Source organism: Myodes glareolus, chromosome 4 (genome assembly GCF_982192425.1).
Source record: "Myodes glareolus chromosome 4, mMyoGla1.1, whole genome shotgun sequence".
In the NCBI taxonomy this organism is placed as follows: Eukaryota; Metazoa; Chordata; class Mammalia; order Rodentia; family Cricetidae; genus Myodes; species Myodes glareolus.
The window spans coordinates 48,813,199-48,831,066 of NC_142029.1; the positions used below are offsets into that span (position 1 = coordinate 48,813,199).

The following is a 17,868-nucleotide window of genomic DNA, read 5'->3' on the forward strand; positions in this document are numbered from 1 at the left end:
GTTTGTTTCCTGGACCAGGTATGTCCAGGCCCTTAGTATCTTGTTCAAAAAACTGAAAGGCTCACACAAAACTGTAAAAGTAGCAAAGCAGTAGAAGACGTCTGATACTCTGTTAAGAGAGACAGTGGGTCCCAAGAGTGAGAAGACTCATGGCCCAATCATTGTTTAGCACCTTCCTTCTATGGGGTTCAAATAAAGGACAAAATTTTGTTGCTTAAGGGTGTGGGTGGACTTTTGTCTTGATCAATATATTAAGTTATAGACGTCTTTTCTGCTGCACATGTCCTTTCGATAATTCATCTGATTTTGGTCACATGATTTTCCCTAAAAGTTCACTTTAAGAATGCAGTTGGCCTTATTGCAAATGCACCCGAAGCTAGTTCAGACCAGATCGACCTTCCTACTCTACACCAGAACATAACTAGAGTATGACTGAATCGAATCTGTCTAAGTTTGATAGTTGTTAAGGAAAAGAGAAACAACAACTGCATTCTTCAGAGGGGATGAGCAAGCAAAGCAGTGCAGATGGGAGTCCTAGGTTGTTAACAGGTTGCCAAGTGAGTTCCCTAAAGGAGTGTGTATGTGTCTGTGTGTCTGTGTGTGCCTGTGCGTATACATGTGTGTGCCTCTGTGTGTGTATGTGTGTGTTATATGCAAATAAGAATTTCAGGCTATCAAGTGCACTGTTAAAAGAGAGTTGTTGGTATATCCTAAGCCAAGTGAGGTCTCAAGTTGCTTAACTATTTCCTTCCTCAACACTGTGACGTTAGGATCTGTGCTTTCCCCAGTATATGTATTGAACCTCATATTTTTAAATTGAACGATGAATATTAAAATGATTCAGTTTTCTGTTGATGCATAACAAGTTACCAAAGACTTGTCAGCTCGATATATCCTTTCATTATTTTGTGGTTCTGTGGATCAGAAGTCCAGGCTCAACTGAGATTTCTGCCCAGTGCCTTGTGAGGCTGAAATCAAGGTCAGGTCATTAAACTATGAGCTTTATTCAACCTCCACCTGAGAACCAGAGAGAAAGAGAGAGAGAGACAGAGACAGAGAGACAGAGAGACAGAGAGAAATACAGAGACAGAGAGACAGAGACAGAGACTGAGAGAGAGACAGAGAGAATGTGCATGCATGTACATATGTGGATATGCATGTGTTACAAGAATTCCTTCTCTGGGGAGAAGTAAAAAAAAAAAATCTACCTTGTCTTTGTAAAGTCCCAACCAGAAAATCAAAGGTGCTACAGGATTCACCCTGGGCAATGAACAAATTTATTGGGCTCAGTTACAGAGCGTTGAGGGATTACTGGCAGGACTGTACAGCACCCACACTGGAAAGTCTTCATTCAGTATAGATTATGACTTTCCCATAGTCACAGAGATGAAGCCATCTTCTGTCAACTTTCCCCAGACAATACACTCTTAACTCCTTCCCGCACCCCAAGGCCACATGTAAAAATGACCACGAGGAAGCGGCTGGAGTCTCTGGTGAAGATCTAATGACCCTCACCACCCTTTCCTTCTATGACAGAATATCAACTTGGAAGACCACATTCTACAACAGTGTGTGTGCATGCGTGCGTGTGTGCGTGCGTGCGTGCGTGCGTGCGTGCGTGTGTGTGTGTGTGTGTGTGTGTGTGTGTGTGTGTGTGCAGCAGTAGCAACAATAACTGGCTCTCTGCCACAGCCATATTGGGTATGAAGCATTTTTACATATCCGCAATTTAGTTTTATTTACATATACTTAATAGAAACACTCCGTGTATAAAAATAAGCACTGTGGTGTATTAATAGTCATGTAGAGACACAATGTTCTCTCACACTGTATGTATCACAGTCTAGTATTATGGGATGCCTCTGTAGTGTATGTGTATAGTCATTTATAAGATAAAGCAGCCAATATGCTTCATACTCAGCATATTAGCAAGAACTAGATGCCAGGCCAGGGGACAGAGAGACTGAAATGCCCTCTCAGGTCCTAGGGCTGATTCCACCTCCAGCTTTGACACTGACCAACTGCTGTTCTAAGCAAATTGCTTCTCCTTCCTGGACCTCAGTGTCTGCATTGAGTAAATCATACGGTCAACTTTTCATGACCCCTGACTTTTCTTCTAGTTCTGAAAGTCCATGAATTCATAAAGACTGCACACACCAGGAGTGGCTCAGTCTCCACTGGAAGGAGGAAGGAGAAGGGGGAGGAGAATGTGAAGAATGGGGTGCTGGGGGGGATAGAAAAGGGGCAAAGGGGGGGAAGTGATGTTTTTCTCATTGTTGCTTCTGTCGTTACCAAATACTTGAGATAATCAGCTTAAAGGAAGAAAGACCTAATTTGCTTCATGGTTTCAGTCCATAGTTGGCTGACTCCATGAAATTTAGGCCTGTGTTGGGACATAAACAGCTTATCAGAAGGGTGTGGCCAAGGGAAACTGTTCCCCTCAAAGCAGCAAGAAGCAAGACCTGTGGGACAAGCACACCCTTCAGAGAGATTCCCCAGCAACCCTCTTCCTCCAGTTAGACCTAACCTTTCAGCTTCTACTACCTCCCAACAGTCCATTCAATGATGAATTCATCAAAGGCCAGGCCACTGATTAGGTCAGAGCCCTCACAATTGTTCCCCAAAGCCCATCTACTGGCCACCAAGCCTTTAAACATCAGCCCATGAGGAACATTCCAGACTAAAGCATAATATTCTTCCCTTAGCCCCCAAAGGCCCATGGCCATCTCACAGTGTAAAATGTATTTACCATGTCCCCAAAGATCCCCAGTCTTAATAGCCCCAGAATTTCTCAGAAAGCTAAGTCTAAACTCTTCAGTGACTCAAGGCAGCAGCCACTGTTAACACCTATAAAATAAAAAAGGAAGTCATGGACTTCTAACATACAACAATAAGACCCTCCCCCCTTGACAAAGAGAGAAATAGGAACATAGAAAGAGGAATGAGGCCAACACCCAGTCAGACAAACATTATACCATGTAGCTCCATGTCTGGGTATCAAGGCCATGTCTTGAGCATATCCAGGATCTGGGGCATGGTATAAGCTCCCATAAGCTTGGAAAATCCCATCCCTGTCATCTTTTCTGGCTGTGGATCTATATTGTTACCGTCTAGGGCTCTTGACCAGGTTCATTTCTTTTGTCGGTTAAAGAATTAAAAGTCAGGAAAGAAATTCTCCATCATAACAGGTAGCCACAGGGAAATTCTCAAGCCAGTTCTGACCTAATCAGTGGACTGACCCAGGATAAATTCATCATTGAAGGGACTGTTGGGAAGTAGTAGAAACTGGAAGGTTAAGGCCGATTAAAGGAAGTGGGTAGCTGGGGAGTGAAGGGTGTTAGCATGCAGGCAGTCAAGAAAGGCTTTTATCGGAGGTGAGGAAATGTGGACACACAGCAAGCACACAGAGCAAAGAGCCTCTGCAAAGCAGAAGGAGGACTGGGGAAGCTGAAGCGCAGCTTCTCCTTGAGGACTGGGATAGTTTAAAGTCCCTTACCTAACATAGGGTTGCTCAGTTTGAAGAAAAAGGAACAGCTGATTGGCCTGCAGGTGTTGTGTAAAAATGTCCTGATGCAGTCTGGGACTCCTTGAGTCAAGAGTCAGCCCTAATGACAGGAGAAAATTTCCATAAGACATTTTAAAAAAACCTCTCAGGTGTATGTCTCAAGTCATGAGGGTGAGAGAGAAGCCAACCATCTTGGAAGTTCACCATCTTTATTACCTAGCCATGGCCTCTCTCACTCTCTGAATGCCCCAGGTAGTGTGTCAACTCCTGGTTCCTCGTGACCTCTCAGAAGCCCCTGTTGGCTTCCTAACACTCTCCTGGTCAGATGTCACCCATTCTTGGTATCTCCAACCTCCTGAGGGCTCCAAGAGCTCCATACCCTACTCTCACAACTTCATCCTCTCAGGGACTACCCACAGGGTCTCTGATCCTCCATACTGTCTAGCTTCCCAAACCTTCTTTTGACATCTGGGTGGAAACCTCTGGGACCCAAAACTCACATCCTGCATGCCTCTAAAACCAGTGTCCTATAGCTAACACCAGATTCTGCCACTGGCTCCAGCAGCAGCCACAACCAATTGCCTTACACTTGCAGCTGTCTCCGAGTACTTAGTGATTGGATGTAGGAACGGACTTCCATAGGTTCCCTGTGGCTTCTCAAAGCAAGGTCTTTCAAATATCCTTGAGCTTATAGTGGGTGAAGTCTGGTGTGTGTGTGTGTGTGTGTGTGTGTGTGTGTGTGTGTGTGTGTCCCCGTTCAGGTCTCTCACTGGGCAGAAGCTCTCAAAATAGGCTAGGCTAGATCTGTCCACCTCTACCTCACCAGTGGTAGCATTACAAGCACACACCATCATGGCCTGTTTTATTTATGTGTATTTTTAATTTGGGTTGTGCAGATTGAACTCAATTTCTCACTCTTGAGTGGCAGGTGCTTCTCTGACTGAGCCATCTCCCCTGTCCAGTGGCCTCTTTGACAGTGCTAATCTCTGCAGCAGCCCTGCTGTTCTCGGCCCCAGCTTTCCCTGCACTTATTTCCTGACACATAAGACTTTACATTCAAAGCATAATAGGAGAGGGGGGTGAATAAAGGAGGAGACATACAGGAAGGAGAAAGGGAGGTAGAAGAGAGGGAAAAGGATAGGGAAAAGAAGGAGAAAGAGGGAACAAAGAGGAAGGAGTGGGACAAGGGAAGAAGAAAGGAGGAAAGGAAGAGGAGGATAAGGAAGATGGAAGGGAATGGGGGAGGGAATGCAGGCAGACAACCTGCAGAGGAGACTCCTTCCGGAAGCACTGGAGTGTCTTCCATTAGAAAGTCTAGACTAATGAAGAAGCTGTGCTTCGTACTCCTGTGCAGACTCCTTGCTCTCAACTGAATTTTGCTTGCAAGTGAAGACAATTAAGTAACCGAGTAATCTGGAAAGTCCTTTGAGTCTGTGTTCATTTTCACAAAAGAAGCGCCCAGATCGCCATTTTAATCTCTCTCATAGTGCTACGTTGGGATGGCATCTCTCACAGTCCGTTACTTAAGAAAGGGTGGTGCTGAGAACAGAGATCAGTTCTCTGGACCACAGTTTCTTCCCCAGGTTCCTTCCTTGCAACAGCTGTCCTGAGCCTGATGGAGCAAGCCTTTCCTGCTATGCCCTCCTGCCCTCGGGATATGGCTACAGTTAGCCTCCTCCCAAGAAGGCATCTCTGGCATCATCAGAGAATAGGACCCTCTGTAGCTAACCTGCCTACTTCAGCACCTTGGCATGGCCCTTCTTTAGTACAAGGTTACTTCTGCCATGGCCTCCTGAGAGTCTCACCTGAAACGCTGAGGGCCATAGAGCTTTTGTGAACTCATGTGACAGGCTCCTGAGGCGAAGTCAAAGACCTCCCTTCCCGGCTTGATCCCACTGGTGCCAGAAGCTGACAGGTTAAAATCAGTCTCACATTCCATCGGTCTCACCAGTAGGAGAGAGTGGGTGACCCCAGAGTTGGAGCCAATTGCTATGGGTGCTAAGAACCAATGCTATGCTGACAGGATGCAGAAAGTTCTGGGAGACACTGGAGAGATGCTCTTTCAATAAGGCATGCTCAGCAAGTGGGAAAGAAGGTGGCAGATACCTAGAAGGACAACCTTAAGGAAGAAAAGTTTATTTTGGTCATGTTTCTGCAGCTTTGATCCTCCGCTGGCTCTGTTGTTGACTGTGGTAGGGCAGATCATCATGATGAGAGCTGGAAGCAGAATGAAGCTGTTCATTGCATGGCCACCAGAGGCAGACAGAGTGAGTGTCCTGGAAGCTGGTGCCACTCACAGTTAAAACAAATTCTCCCAGCCCTTCCTTCACTAGTCATCGCTAGACGCTCTCTCACCAATACATTGAGATGTGTGCTTTCCTAGCATCCAAGCCATCTCAAGCTGTCACTTTGACAGTCGGGATTATCCATCACAGAGCGAGTAGAGTTAGGGAGGTGGAGGGACAGCTTGGTTTGTTCTAAAGCGGTGCGGACTTGAACTTTTTCTGGATCCTGGGATGGAGTGTGATGGAATAGAGGCAGTTTGCTCTGACAGAGACCCTGCAGAGGGCTTTAATGGGCATATGAATTATCCTGGGCTCTGCCAATCAGAGGAAGGAAAGGAGAGCCCCTCACTATCACTAAGAAAGGAGACACAGACCTTGCTTAGTGAGGAGAGGGCAGGAGGACAGAGCAATCGGTAGGGGTGACAGGGGAAAGGCAAAGAGATGACTCTGGGGTGATGGTGGGATGAAGTAAGAGGAAGAATTTGAGGAATAGTGAGGGATATATACCTAGACCTATTTATCCCTGAGAACTCTAACCTTTCCCTTCCAAGGCCCTTCCCTTTCCCTGACCTTGACCAGATCTGGATAGACACCTTCCTCTGAGATGCTGGAGTCCTGTTCAGCAAGCCCCTCTGCACACTGGGCCTCTTCCACAGCGGTGATGCACTCTGATGGCCTTGTTATATCAGGAGAGGTCCAGACCCAGAACACAAGGGACCGAGGTCTCTCTTCAGGGGGTGACTTCTAACCTCCATTCCTGCTCTGCCATTCTGCCCATCTGTGTGCCACATGTTAATTTAGGAATCTGACGAGATACCTCCTCTCCTCCTTTGAGACTCTCTTTGCTCTGGTGCCACCTAAGCACTTCCCCTCATTATCAATTCCTGCCAGCATAAGTGTCCAGCCAGGGCTGCCCTAAAGTGGTGCCCAAGGAACTAGGTTTGAAGCCAAAAGCCTCAGCTCCAACTTGGTGGTGTGTCTCCTAGGAAGTCTTCCCTGATCACAGTCCTCATTGCTGGTCCTCTCCTTCTTAGCATACACTAAGGTCCCGTGACTCACTACCTGACACTTCTGTGTCTGTGCAGTGTCTTCAGGTATCACCCAAACAATGAGATGTCTGTGCCTACTTGTCCTCTGTATATCCCAGGAGCCCTGAGGTATGCATCTGTAGCCACCCTTGCAAGCAGCAAGTGTCCACTGAGCACTCTTTAGGCACACAGTATATCCACCTCCATCACCACACTACTAGAAGCTCAGGTGCTGAAAGAAGACCCCTGGAGGAGCCCACCAAGGCAACTCAGCTGAATCCCAGAAGTAGCCTAAGAAGCGTGGAGTTAAGGAAAGGGACGAGGGTATATTTCAAAATGCTTATCTACCTTGAAAACGTCCCAGGAGGAGAGAGAGTGTGTGTATGTGTGTGTGTGTCTGTCTTTCTGTGTGTGTGTGTGTGTGTGTGTGTGTGTGTGTGTGTGTGTGTGTAATATAGAGGGAGAAACAGAGACAGGCAGAGAGAGACAGAGAAAGATAGAGATAGAGAGAGAAAGAGAGACAAAAAGAGAACATAACCAAGAGAGTCAGGCTAATAAAAGAGTCAGAAGATTATAGGCAATGGGTGTGTAGGGCCTAGAGACAGGGGCAGCTTCTTACCTGCCATGCACCTCTGTCCACAGCTACAGGACACTGGCCACGGAGCATGAGGCGCTCATGCAGAAGTACCTGCACCTGCTGCAGATAGTAGAGACAGAGAAGACGGTGGCCAAGCAGCTGCGACAGCAGATCGAGGACGGCCAGATCGAGATCGAGCGACTGAAGGCAGAGGTGACTGCAAGCCAGGGGTCCCCAGGCCAGGTCAAACCCCAGACTCCTCCCACCTCTGTGCTTACCAAGTACCACCTGAAGTGTGTCCCCCACTTCTCTGCTCCTGAGTTGTTTCATATAATATAGGGTCTTTGCTATGACCAAACCAGGTGATAAGAATGAGTGAAATGTTTAATAGCTAAGTTATTAAGGACACATTAAATGTCGCCATTGTCAGCCCCAGACTCTGGAGTACCGTATCACCTGTAGTCATTACTGCAAACTCTCTCTGTACCTTCACCAGATGCACAAGTATCAAATGATAAATCCACAGGCTTTTGCTGTATGCCCCTGATGACGAGATCAAGTTTTTCCTATGTATGGCCTCATTGGGCAGAAGTCCTGCAAACACCTCCTGGAGCCTAGCCACTAACTGGTTACCAAGGCCTTGGGCGACCCCAGAACTCCCAAAAGGGAACCTGCATTTAGGTACCATGCCAGGAGATGCTGTTGACTCCTGGAAGCACAAGTTCTCAGGCATCCTTCCAAGCAGCCCATGCGGCATTCTAGATGCCAGGATGTGGAGAAGAGACATGCAAGAACCCCCCAAAGGAGGCAGGGCTCGATGAGAGGTGGGGATTCATGTGATCCAGACCTGCCATCCCCAGGCTGTGCTCCCTGATCCCAACAGGTGCCACCCAAAAAACTGTGATCCCAACAGGAAAGGATGAAAAACATGGAGATGTCAACCACAGAGCTAGAAGCCCCGGGTGCCGGATTATCTGTGTACAGAACTCCTTTCCACACCTGTAGCTGTAGCCTGGCACCTCCCCGCCCTATCTAGGAAGTTCAGAGACTCAGAGTTACCAACCCTATCTCATCCAGCAAAAGCAAAGCTCTACACCAGCAGTAAGATCAACTTACAACTTTATGTTTAATTGGAGTTCCCATCTTTAGTCCCGCAAGACTTCAGACCCATTTCCTTCATTGGTCCCCATTGCCATCAGTAGGCTAAGCCATGAGGAGCCAGGCTGAGAGAGCTCAGGTCACTTGTCCAAATACACACAGATGAGAAATGGCAGACCTAGAACTTGGCAGCTCCCATCCACCGTCTGGTCTTTCTGCTCTATACAGTGCCTCTGACAGTCTTCCAGAGGCTAGCCCAAAAATGTCCTCTTCCTAACACTAGTGACTGATTCTGGGCTCCATTCTACTCTGGAAAGAATCCCTGAGGTGTATGATAGCACAACACAGCTTCCTGGATCCAAATAGAACTCCCCCCCAACACACACACAATGAGACCAGGGAAGGACTGTGGCCCCATTACCCACCCAGCATCCCAGAGCACTCATCTGTCCCAGCCCCTGGCCTTTGCACATGTTATTGCTCCTTTGTGGCATGCCTTTCTCATGCCCATGCTCCCCACCTAGCCAAATCCTGCCAAAGACTGTCACCTCCTGATGGAGCTCCTGCTAACTTGTGCTGTAGACTCTAGTTCACAAGCCTTTCTGAAGCTCAGCACCAAGGTCCCTGCGTGTCCTTGATTTCAGCAGCCTGACAGGAACTCCATAAGGGTTGGGCAGCCTCTGCTGCCTCTCAGCCCCTCTTGCCTGGCATGATAGCGTGTAAGGGCTTGGTGAGTGAGTGAGTGCAGGCTCCCGAAGGCGCTAGGAGTGTGGCGATGTCTGCCTTTCCAGTCTGCTGTGTCAGAGTGTGAACAGGGCCACAGTGGTGCTGTGTGAGCCCTGGTCCTGACAAGGTGTTTGAAAGCCAGAGGATATTAAGCTCAATTTGCCCTTGGCCTTGAATACGTTTATCAGTTTGTGGGCCCAAGAAGGCACAGATGCAGAGGGCAGAGCCCCCTGGGGGGGCTAGGAGCAGGCCAGTCAGAAGCCTGGGTGGGGGTGTGGAGGTGTGTATATGCGGGTGAGGGTATGTGGGTGTGTGTAATGGCAGGAAAGGCCTATTTGATGGGAATTTGGAGCAATGTTTCCAATCAAATGCCCTGCCCTTCATAGTGGATAGACACCACTGTTCTGGCTGTGCCTTATTGGACATTTGTTTTATACAACTCTTCACTGTGTAGCCTCGGCTGGTGTCTTAGTTTGGGTTTCTATGACTGTGAAGAGACACTGTGACCACAGAAACTCTTGTAAAGGAAAAAAGTGAACTGGGGTTGACTTACAGTTTCAAAACTTCCGTCCATTGTCATCATGGCAAGAAATGTGGTGACATGTAGGCAGACATGGTGCAAGAGAAGGAGCTTGGAATTTTACATCTTGATCTGCAAGCAGCAGAAGGAGTCTGTGTCCTACATTGGACGTAGTTTGAACTATGAGGCCTCAAAACCCCTACAGTGACACACTTCCTCCAGCAAGGCCACACCTACTCCAACAAGGCCACACCTCCTAATAGTGCTGCTCCCTATGGGTTAAGCATTCAAACACATGAGTCTATGGGGGTCATGCCCATTCAAACCTCCACAGCTGGCCTCAGGAACCTCTTGATTCAGCTCCCCAGGTGGTAGTACACACCTGTAATCCCAGATGCACCCTGCCTGTCGCAGAGCCAAACACCGAGACACCATTGGGGTTTTCAGATGGGGTGGGCACTAAGGAGATATACAGGCTTGGAAGGGACCAAAGGAAAGCAAGAGGGAGAAAACTATGTTGCCATAGGTCGTAGCCTAAGACTGCTACAACAATCCAAGTTCCTCACTCTCCTGAGCTGTGCACCCAGTCTGATCTTTAATAAAGACTCTGGGCTCAGGGGATAAAACTATAGCTTATGAGTTCAATCCCCGGGTCACACGGTGGAGGAAAGGATGAGTGGTGAAGCTGTCCTTTGGCTTTCAGAGGCGTGCGTGCCTGAGTGCACACAAACACCACACACATAAATGAATAAAAGGAACAGACAAAGGAGTTGTAAAGACTCTAAGACTATTAGGGCTGTCTGAGCACTGGGCAGCACAGCACAGAGTGAGGCCTGGCTGTGCCTATTTTCTGCCCTGGTCCCCACTGGTTGAATGTCCTATAGAAAGCCTATCAGAAGCACACTGCAAGTTTTAATTGCTTTTTAATTTTTTGTTTATATTTATTTTATTTTATGTGTATTAGTGTTACCTGCATGTTTGTCTGTAAACTATGTGTGTGCCTGGTGTCCAAGGAGGTCAAAGGAGGGCATCAGACTCTTGACTCTGAAGTTATTAGAGGGTAATAAGTCACCCTGTGGATGCTGGAAACTGAATCCAGATCCTCTGAAAGAAGAGCTAGCTCTCTCATGACCACTGAGCCACTTCTCCAGGCCCCATCATCAGTTTTAAATGCAGACTAGCCCCCAACAAACACCATCACCACCATCCTCCCTGCAAATATAAAAACTGGTGAAGAAAGCCAGATGGTATGAAGATAAAGACCTTCAGGCCAAGAGGGGTGTGTTGACCCAGCAGCAGAAGCCTCTGAGATCACCAAGAGTTCTATGCTTGTGTTATGCTTGTGTGTCTCATGTGTGTGTGTGTGTGTGTGTGTGAACGTACCATAAACCTTTTAGACTAGAAGCCAAAATATTGACCTTTTATTTCAACATGTAAATGTTCTAAATTTAAGGATTAAGGAGAAATTATAAGTAAGTATTTCAGAGGGAAAAAAAAAGAGTGAACAGGCAAGCCGGTCTCTCCACTGAACATTCCAGTTAGATGTTTTCAGACACTCTTCAAGTGAAGGCCAGCCAGAGTAATTTTAGCAGCCTAGGAGTCAAGAGCCTGCAACTGCTCACTCCACTTTCAAAGGCTTCCGTGGTTCGTTTTTGAGAGCCATTCATCCTGAGGTTCAGCAAGTGGCCTTGAGGGCACACGGCCTCACATTCCGAGGTAGGTGCAGCTTGCCGGCAGCTGTGTTTTGAGAATTCCCTGAGCTTCTGCCCTTAGATGTGCTGGGCTCGGTGATTGCTGTAGCTCCCTGTGGTTGGGAGTTTGCAGGTCATCGTTGCTCTGATCAGTTTTTAATGCACTTATTTTTCCAGCTAACAAGGGCCTGTTGCGTGCTGGGTCCTGTGCTAGCCACCAGGAGCTGTAATGAATGAGACCACTCTAGCTACTCCACAGAACGCTCAGCAAAGCGGGGAGCGAGAACGGGTGGCTTTTCTTCAATAGGAAGTTCTCTTTTTACTATGTGAATGCCAGTACAAAATGACAGCTGGCCTGTCCTCTGGGATGCTTTCAGGCAGACTTATGACAGCCAGCTCCTGGACACCGGCCCTGGGTCTTGGTCTTGATCCTCTATGATCCCCAAATAAGACAAATGGAGGTTTTTTAGATATTCTGGAGGCTACCTTAGCTTTCAGGGCAAGTAGTTAAACTCCAAAGAGGCCTTTGATACTAAGAAGTACTTCACGGTAACACGGAGAGGAGAGAGATCAGCCAACAGAGCCGAACGCTGAACCACCAGCTCTGATCCGATTTATCCCGCCACGTGGTTTTGTTGAACAGACAAAGGACAGCCCAATGTCTGCAAATGGAGGAGTGCTGCCTACCACCAGAGATCATACATACATGTTCATTGCTGCTCTGTTCACAATAGCTAGGACTTGAAAGCAGCAGATGGATGCGTAAGGAAAAGGAACATAGCACACGGGGAACTTTATGCAGAGGGGAAGATGAGATCTTAAGGAATTGGAAGGAGCATGGGTGATGGATACAAAAGGCAGAGAGGGGACTATCTGTCTGGGAGAAGGAAGAGAAACAGCCTGAAGGGGTAGGGAACCATGGAAGGACAGGAGGAAGGGGATACATGAAAACTATGGATGATAATATATGTGAAGTAAATTCTGACACAGGCTACAGAACGGATGAACCCTGGGGGAGCAATGCTAAACAATATACCAAGTAACTCCACATGAGCTTCCTGGTGTAAGAGTCACACCCATGGAGAGCAGCACAGTGGCTGCCAGCAGCTGGAGGAGGAGGGACTTACTGTGCAAGGGGCACAGGGGTTCCACCTGAAGACCCCAGGGAGGGGCGGTGATGTAGGCTGCACATTACAAACTGACTGGGTGCCTCTCGACAGCGATTCACTGGCGAGGGCAGTGAGATGGCGCGGCAGGTAAAGGCACTTGCCTCCAAGTCTGACGATGTGAGTTCAACCCTGGGACCCACGTGGTGGGAGGAGAGACTGGACCCTGAAAGTTGTCCTCTGATCTGCACATTTGTGAGAGTGTGTCTGTTTGTGTGTGTGTGTGTGTGTGTATGTGTGTGTGTGTCTGTGTGTGTGTATACACAAACAAACTCTTGTTTAAAATTAATTAATAGCTCAGGCAATAAAATCCTTGCCACTCAAGCACAATGACCTGAGTTCAGAACTGCAGAACCCAAGTAAAAAGTTTAGCATGGTGGGACATGCCTGTAATCCCAGCCTTGGGTGGAGATGGATGAAGTTCATTGGCAACCCATCCTAACTAAATTTATGAGCTTCGGTTTCAATGAGAGACCTTGTTTCAAAAATTAAAGATGGAGAGCAATCAAGGAAAGACCTCAGGCCTCCATTTTAGGAGCATCCAAGCGCACATCCTCCTGCACACACATGCACATACCACACACATATTCTACATCATGCACGGAAAACAAAGATTCACATGGTAACTTTTATCTTCCTATATATCTTAGCACAGTAAAATAAAAGGAACCTGTGGTTTGCAGAACATAGAAGAAAAACATAGATCCAGCTATAGTCAACACTCCACACCTAGAAGGGCCTTGTCCACATTCCAATGACCCCACGGTATCCAAGGTAGACTTGCTCCATGTGGCAATCACTGCTGTCTAGGCACCTGGCACCTAACGGGAGTCTCAGCACACAACACCATCGTCTCTGGTGGCAGAGGAAGCAGGCTTCAGGTGCTGCCACTGCCTGCTGGTCAGTGTCCCCTGCCCACTACTGACCTGTGATTCTGTTGCAGATTGCATCCCTGCTCAAGAACAAAGACCGCATCCAGTCCACCCAGATTGTCACCCCCAATGACGAGGACAGTGACATCAAGAAAATTAAGAAGGTCTGTACCGTCCCTGGCTGGCAGTGCCCACTTGATATCCCACGTATCCTTATGGCATGGCCCCCCCACCCAGTCACCTCAGTTCCAGAGATGGATCCAGAAGTCACTTGCCTCTTTTGACACCAGCCATACTTTCTGGGTGTCCCTGTGAGTGAAGGTGATCTAGCCCCATTTTATAGAGACAAGGGAAAGGAAGAAGGAGATGGAGCCAGGACCAAGGTCTAGGAAGTTCCCTTTAAGAGTGTTCCTCCAAGTACCGTGCAGGCTCACCAAGACACCTGGGGTATCTTTCCATCATCACTTATCTGCTTGCCCCTCCTGCAGCCCCTCACACACACACACACACACACACACACACACACACACACACACATACCTCACAACTGCACACTCCCCAGCAGGGCTCAGAAGGGAGCTGGCCTCCATAAGACCCCACAACCAGCCTCTACTTCGGCTCTAACAGAGTTCCCAAGGGAAGAGATAATTTACAACATGTCAGGGACCTGCCCAATAGCCAGGATAATAACAATATCACTCCACAGTGCCACAACACAGGGAAGGGAGCTGGCTATGTTTTCATCTTGCCAGACTGAAGACAAGAAAAATGGTTCACCCTAAGAACGGCAAATGAAAAAAAAGAGGATCTTCTTTGTGAGGTTTGCAGGAAGGACACCATGACATGCAGACCAGAAACTGCAAATATATCCCACAGGCCAAGTCCAGCCCTCCCCAGTGCATATGGCTTTCAGCCCATCCATGTATATTTTCCCATTTATATTTGTTGCTAGTGCTTTAAGAGCTAAACACTTCATGTGGAAATCTGAATATCTAGTTTCTCAAAAATAGAAATCGCAGCATTTATTAGCCACTTTCTACGTGCCAGATGCTATTCTGGGAGCCCGAGGCAGGTTAAGTGGATCTTCAGTAAAAGCCTCTGAGATTTGATTATCTTCCCCTTCTCATACTGGGGAAGCTGAGACACAGAGAGGCCAGGTAACCTGTCAAAGCTGACACAGCTAAATATTTGCAGGCAGACATTCAAACCCTGACACCAGTTCTCAAGCCCGTGAGCTCAGCTGCATGACCGTGTGGTCTCCTGGAGAAGCAGGAGGTCTAAGAGCCTGGACCACATCCTGTACAGTTAGCAGTGCCAGCCGCAGGCAGAAGAATTTGCCCTCTCCCATTCCCAAGCCAGCCACATGGGTATGCAGGAGCTGTCAGGCTCATATCAGCAAATATGAAGATTTGACACCAGGTCCCACCAAGGCAGGGACAGCTGGCTCTGCTGTGGTCCCTGAATGTCTCAGTGCACCTCTCAACTCAGGGCAGCCCTTTCTGCTTGCTCAAATCCACCCCCATATCTGTTTCTTGGTGATTTAAAGCCCTCCCTTTTCTACAAAGACCTCCTTTCCTTGGAGGTGAATCTGCACTGCAGGCTTGTTTGCTGTCCATGACCAGGGTGCTTCAGTAAAGTAAAGTATGCTGGCCTCGGTCTCTGTATCCCTCCCTGAGCAGATCGTGAGCTTGTGCACATCCCAGAAACCCCAAGAGTGCAACAAGTAGATGACCCTAGATTAGAAACCTGTGCAGCTGAGGAAACTCTGTGTGTGTGTGTGTGTGTGTGTGTGTGTGTGTGTGTGTGTGTGTACCTGTGTCTTTATGTGTGTATTTGTATATTAGGGTTTCTGCTGCTATGTTGAAAAACCATGACCAAACCATCTTCAGAAGGAAATGGTATATTTGGCTTCCATATCATAATCCACTGAGGGAAGGAAGCAAAGGAAGGAACATAAACAGGGAAGGAAACTGAAGGCAAAAGCCGATTCAGACAGAGGCCATAGAGGGGTACTGCTTACTGTCTTTCTCCCCATGGTTGCCCAGATTGCTTCCCTATAGCACCCAAAACCCCTAGCCCAGGGATGGATGGTACCACACACAATGGGCTGGGCACTCCCACATCAATCACTAATTAAGAAAATGCCCTACAGTCTTGCCTACAGCCTAATCTTATGGAGTCCCTTTCTCATTTGAGGCCCTTCTCTCTAATGACTCTAGCTGTGTCCAGATGACATAAAAGTAGACAGCTCTTGTGTGTATGTCTATTTGTATCTGGGTCTCCACATGTGTGTGCTTGTATGAGTATGTCAGTGTACATCTGTGTGTCTTTATGTGTCTATGTGTATCTGTCATGTAAGTTTGCATACATGTCTGTGTGTATATGTCTGTGTATGCATGACTTGTGGCTATGTGTATATGTCTGTGTGTCTGTGTAGGTATATAACTGCCAGTATCTGTGTGTGTTTCTCTGTTTCTGTGTGTATGTGTAGTATGTATGTTTATGTGTGTCTGTGTTCTCTGTATGTATTTCTGTGTGTGTGTCTGTGTGTGTGTCAAGGCACATGCGTGAGTGAAGACCCTTTCCCAAGCTCCTGCCACTTGTCAGAGGCCACTTCTCTCAGCCAACTTCAAGGCCACTGAGCAAGTGCCCGACTCATTTCCCTGCTGATTCAGGAGAGGCTCCAGACTGGCACTCAGGCTGCAAAGCCACAGAAGAGCTAGAGATGAGCAGATTTGCCATGTTCTGTTCAATTTGATAATTACCCTCTCCAGTCAAACTTTAATTGAAACCTCTGAGCTCTCAGAAGAGTCATTAGACGAGACGCAACCATGCCAAGCAGAGCCTAGCAATCCTTCTCCCCACGCTAGTCCGCTTTTCCTCCGTTCTGCTCCTCTAAAGCGATCAGGGAACCTGTTCAAATGCAGCGGCCTGGAGCAGGCCCTAGAATCCACACTTCTAACAAGCCATCTAATCCATACTGCGGTGATGCTCCCTGACCCTATTTCACAGGTAGAAAAGTTATCTCAGAGGGCCCAAAGAGCATGTTCAGCATCTCACAGGCAGCAAAGCCTGCTCTACATCTCAGCTCCTCTTCCCTTTGCTCCCAGCAGCAGGGATGACTAACTCCCTGCCCTTGAGGTACACACAGCTTACAACAACAAGAGTAACTGATACTAACCTAAACCTCCCCAACTGGTCTTCACCAGGTACAGAGCTTCCTTCGGGGATGGCTGTGCCGGCGGAAGTGGAAGACCGTTATCCAGGACTACATCCGGTCTCCCCACGCCGACAGCATGCGCAAGAGGAACCAGGTGGTGTTCAGTATGCTGGAGGCTGAGGCCGAGTACGTGCAGCAACTGCACATCCTTGTCAATAATTTTCTGCGCCCACTACGCATGGCGGCCAGCTCTAAGAAACCTCCCATCACACACGATGACGTCAGCAGCATCTTCCTGAACAGGTAAGCAAGACAGACAACAAAGGTGGAGAGGAGGCCTGGAAGAATTGGTCAACAGATGTTGAGCTGACTCCTGACTCCCCCCAAGTACAGCTGAGGAAACTGAGGCCCGGAGCGGAAGGAAATAATTTGAGGTCACATGGTCAAGCAGTTTTTCAGCGTGTGAGATGGGAATACAAACTGAGGCCTACATAGTCTAAATCTAAAGCATTTTGACACTGTAAGACAGTTACCAATGATGGTTTTGAGGAGGTTATTACAGACATCTGATGGACCAGGATCATGGATACTTCCAAACATGCCTGGAAACTGTTCCACCCAAAACGCCAATCCCACCACTGTTTAGAAACTCTGTTTTCAATATTTAAGAGTTATAAAATTACTATAGTGAAATACCTGAAGCTGAATACTCTATTGTTAAAAGTGGTTAGAAATACAGCTCAGATGGAGCGCATTTGCCTAGCATGTGGGAGATCTTCAATTAAGGCCTCAACACTGCAGAAAAGAAAGGACTGAAGGAATGAAGGCAGGAAAAGACAGTTTATTTGCACTCGTGTTTTGGAAGTTTAGGAGCTTAGCAGAAAGTTTGACTTCTGAAGAGCTCTTGTATCAGAGCCTTGATGGACAGAAGCCCCTGAAAGAGAGGCATCCCATGATAAACAAGGAAGCAAAAGAGGAAGGAGGGGTCTGCTTCACTCATACAGCAAACCCACCGTTCCCAGAACCAACCCACTCCTGTGCTGTGGGACAATGGTTTTGTACTTTGTAAAGATTTGTCACCTATGCTTTAATAAAATGCCAGTAGCCAGGCAGGAATTATAGGTGGGGCGGCCAGGCAGGAAGTAGAGGCAGGGTGATGAGAACAGGAGAATTCTGGGAAGAGGAAAAGGCTCAGTCTGCAGTTGTCACCCAGACCAAGAGGAACCAAAATGAGAATGCC

At 47.7% G+C, this 17,868-nt stretch overlaps 1 protein-coding gene across 2 annotated transcripts in view; it reads left to right on the top strand.

Annotated features, from left to right (window-relative positions):
- Positions 1–17,868, top strand: part of Rasgrf1 (Ras protein specific guanine nucleotide releasing factor 1) — a 108,982-nt gene that overhangs the window by 21,522 nt on the left and 69,592 nt on the right. The window contains exons 3-5 of one of the 2 annotated variants that reach the window (XM_087905466.1): positions 7,461–7,608; positions 13,540–13,632; positions 16,678–16,931. In XM_087905466.1, coding sequence (XP_087761592.1) covers positions 7,461–7,608; positions 13,540–13,632; positions 16,678–16,931 — 495 coding nt within the window. The remainder of the gene's footprint in view (positions 1–7,460; positions 7,609–13,539; positions 13,633–16,677; positions 16,932–17,868) is intronic. The other variant, XM_087905467.1, reaches the window with a different exon arrangement.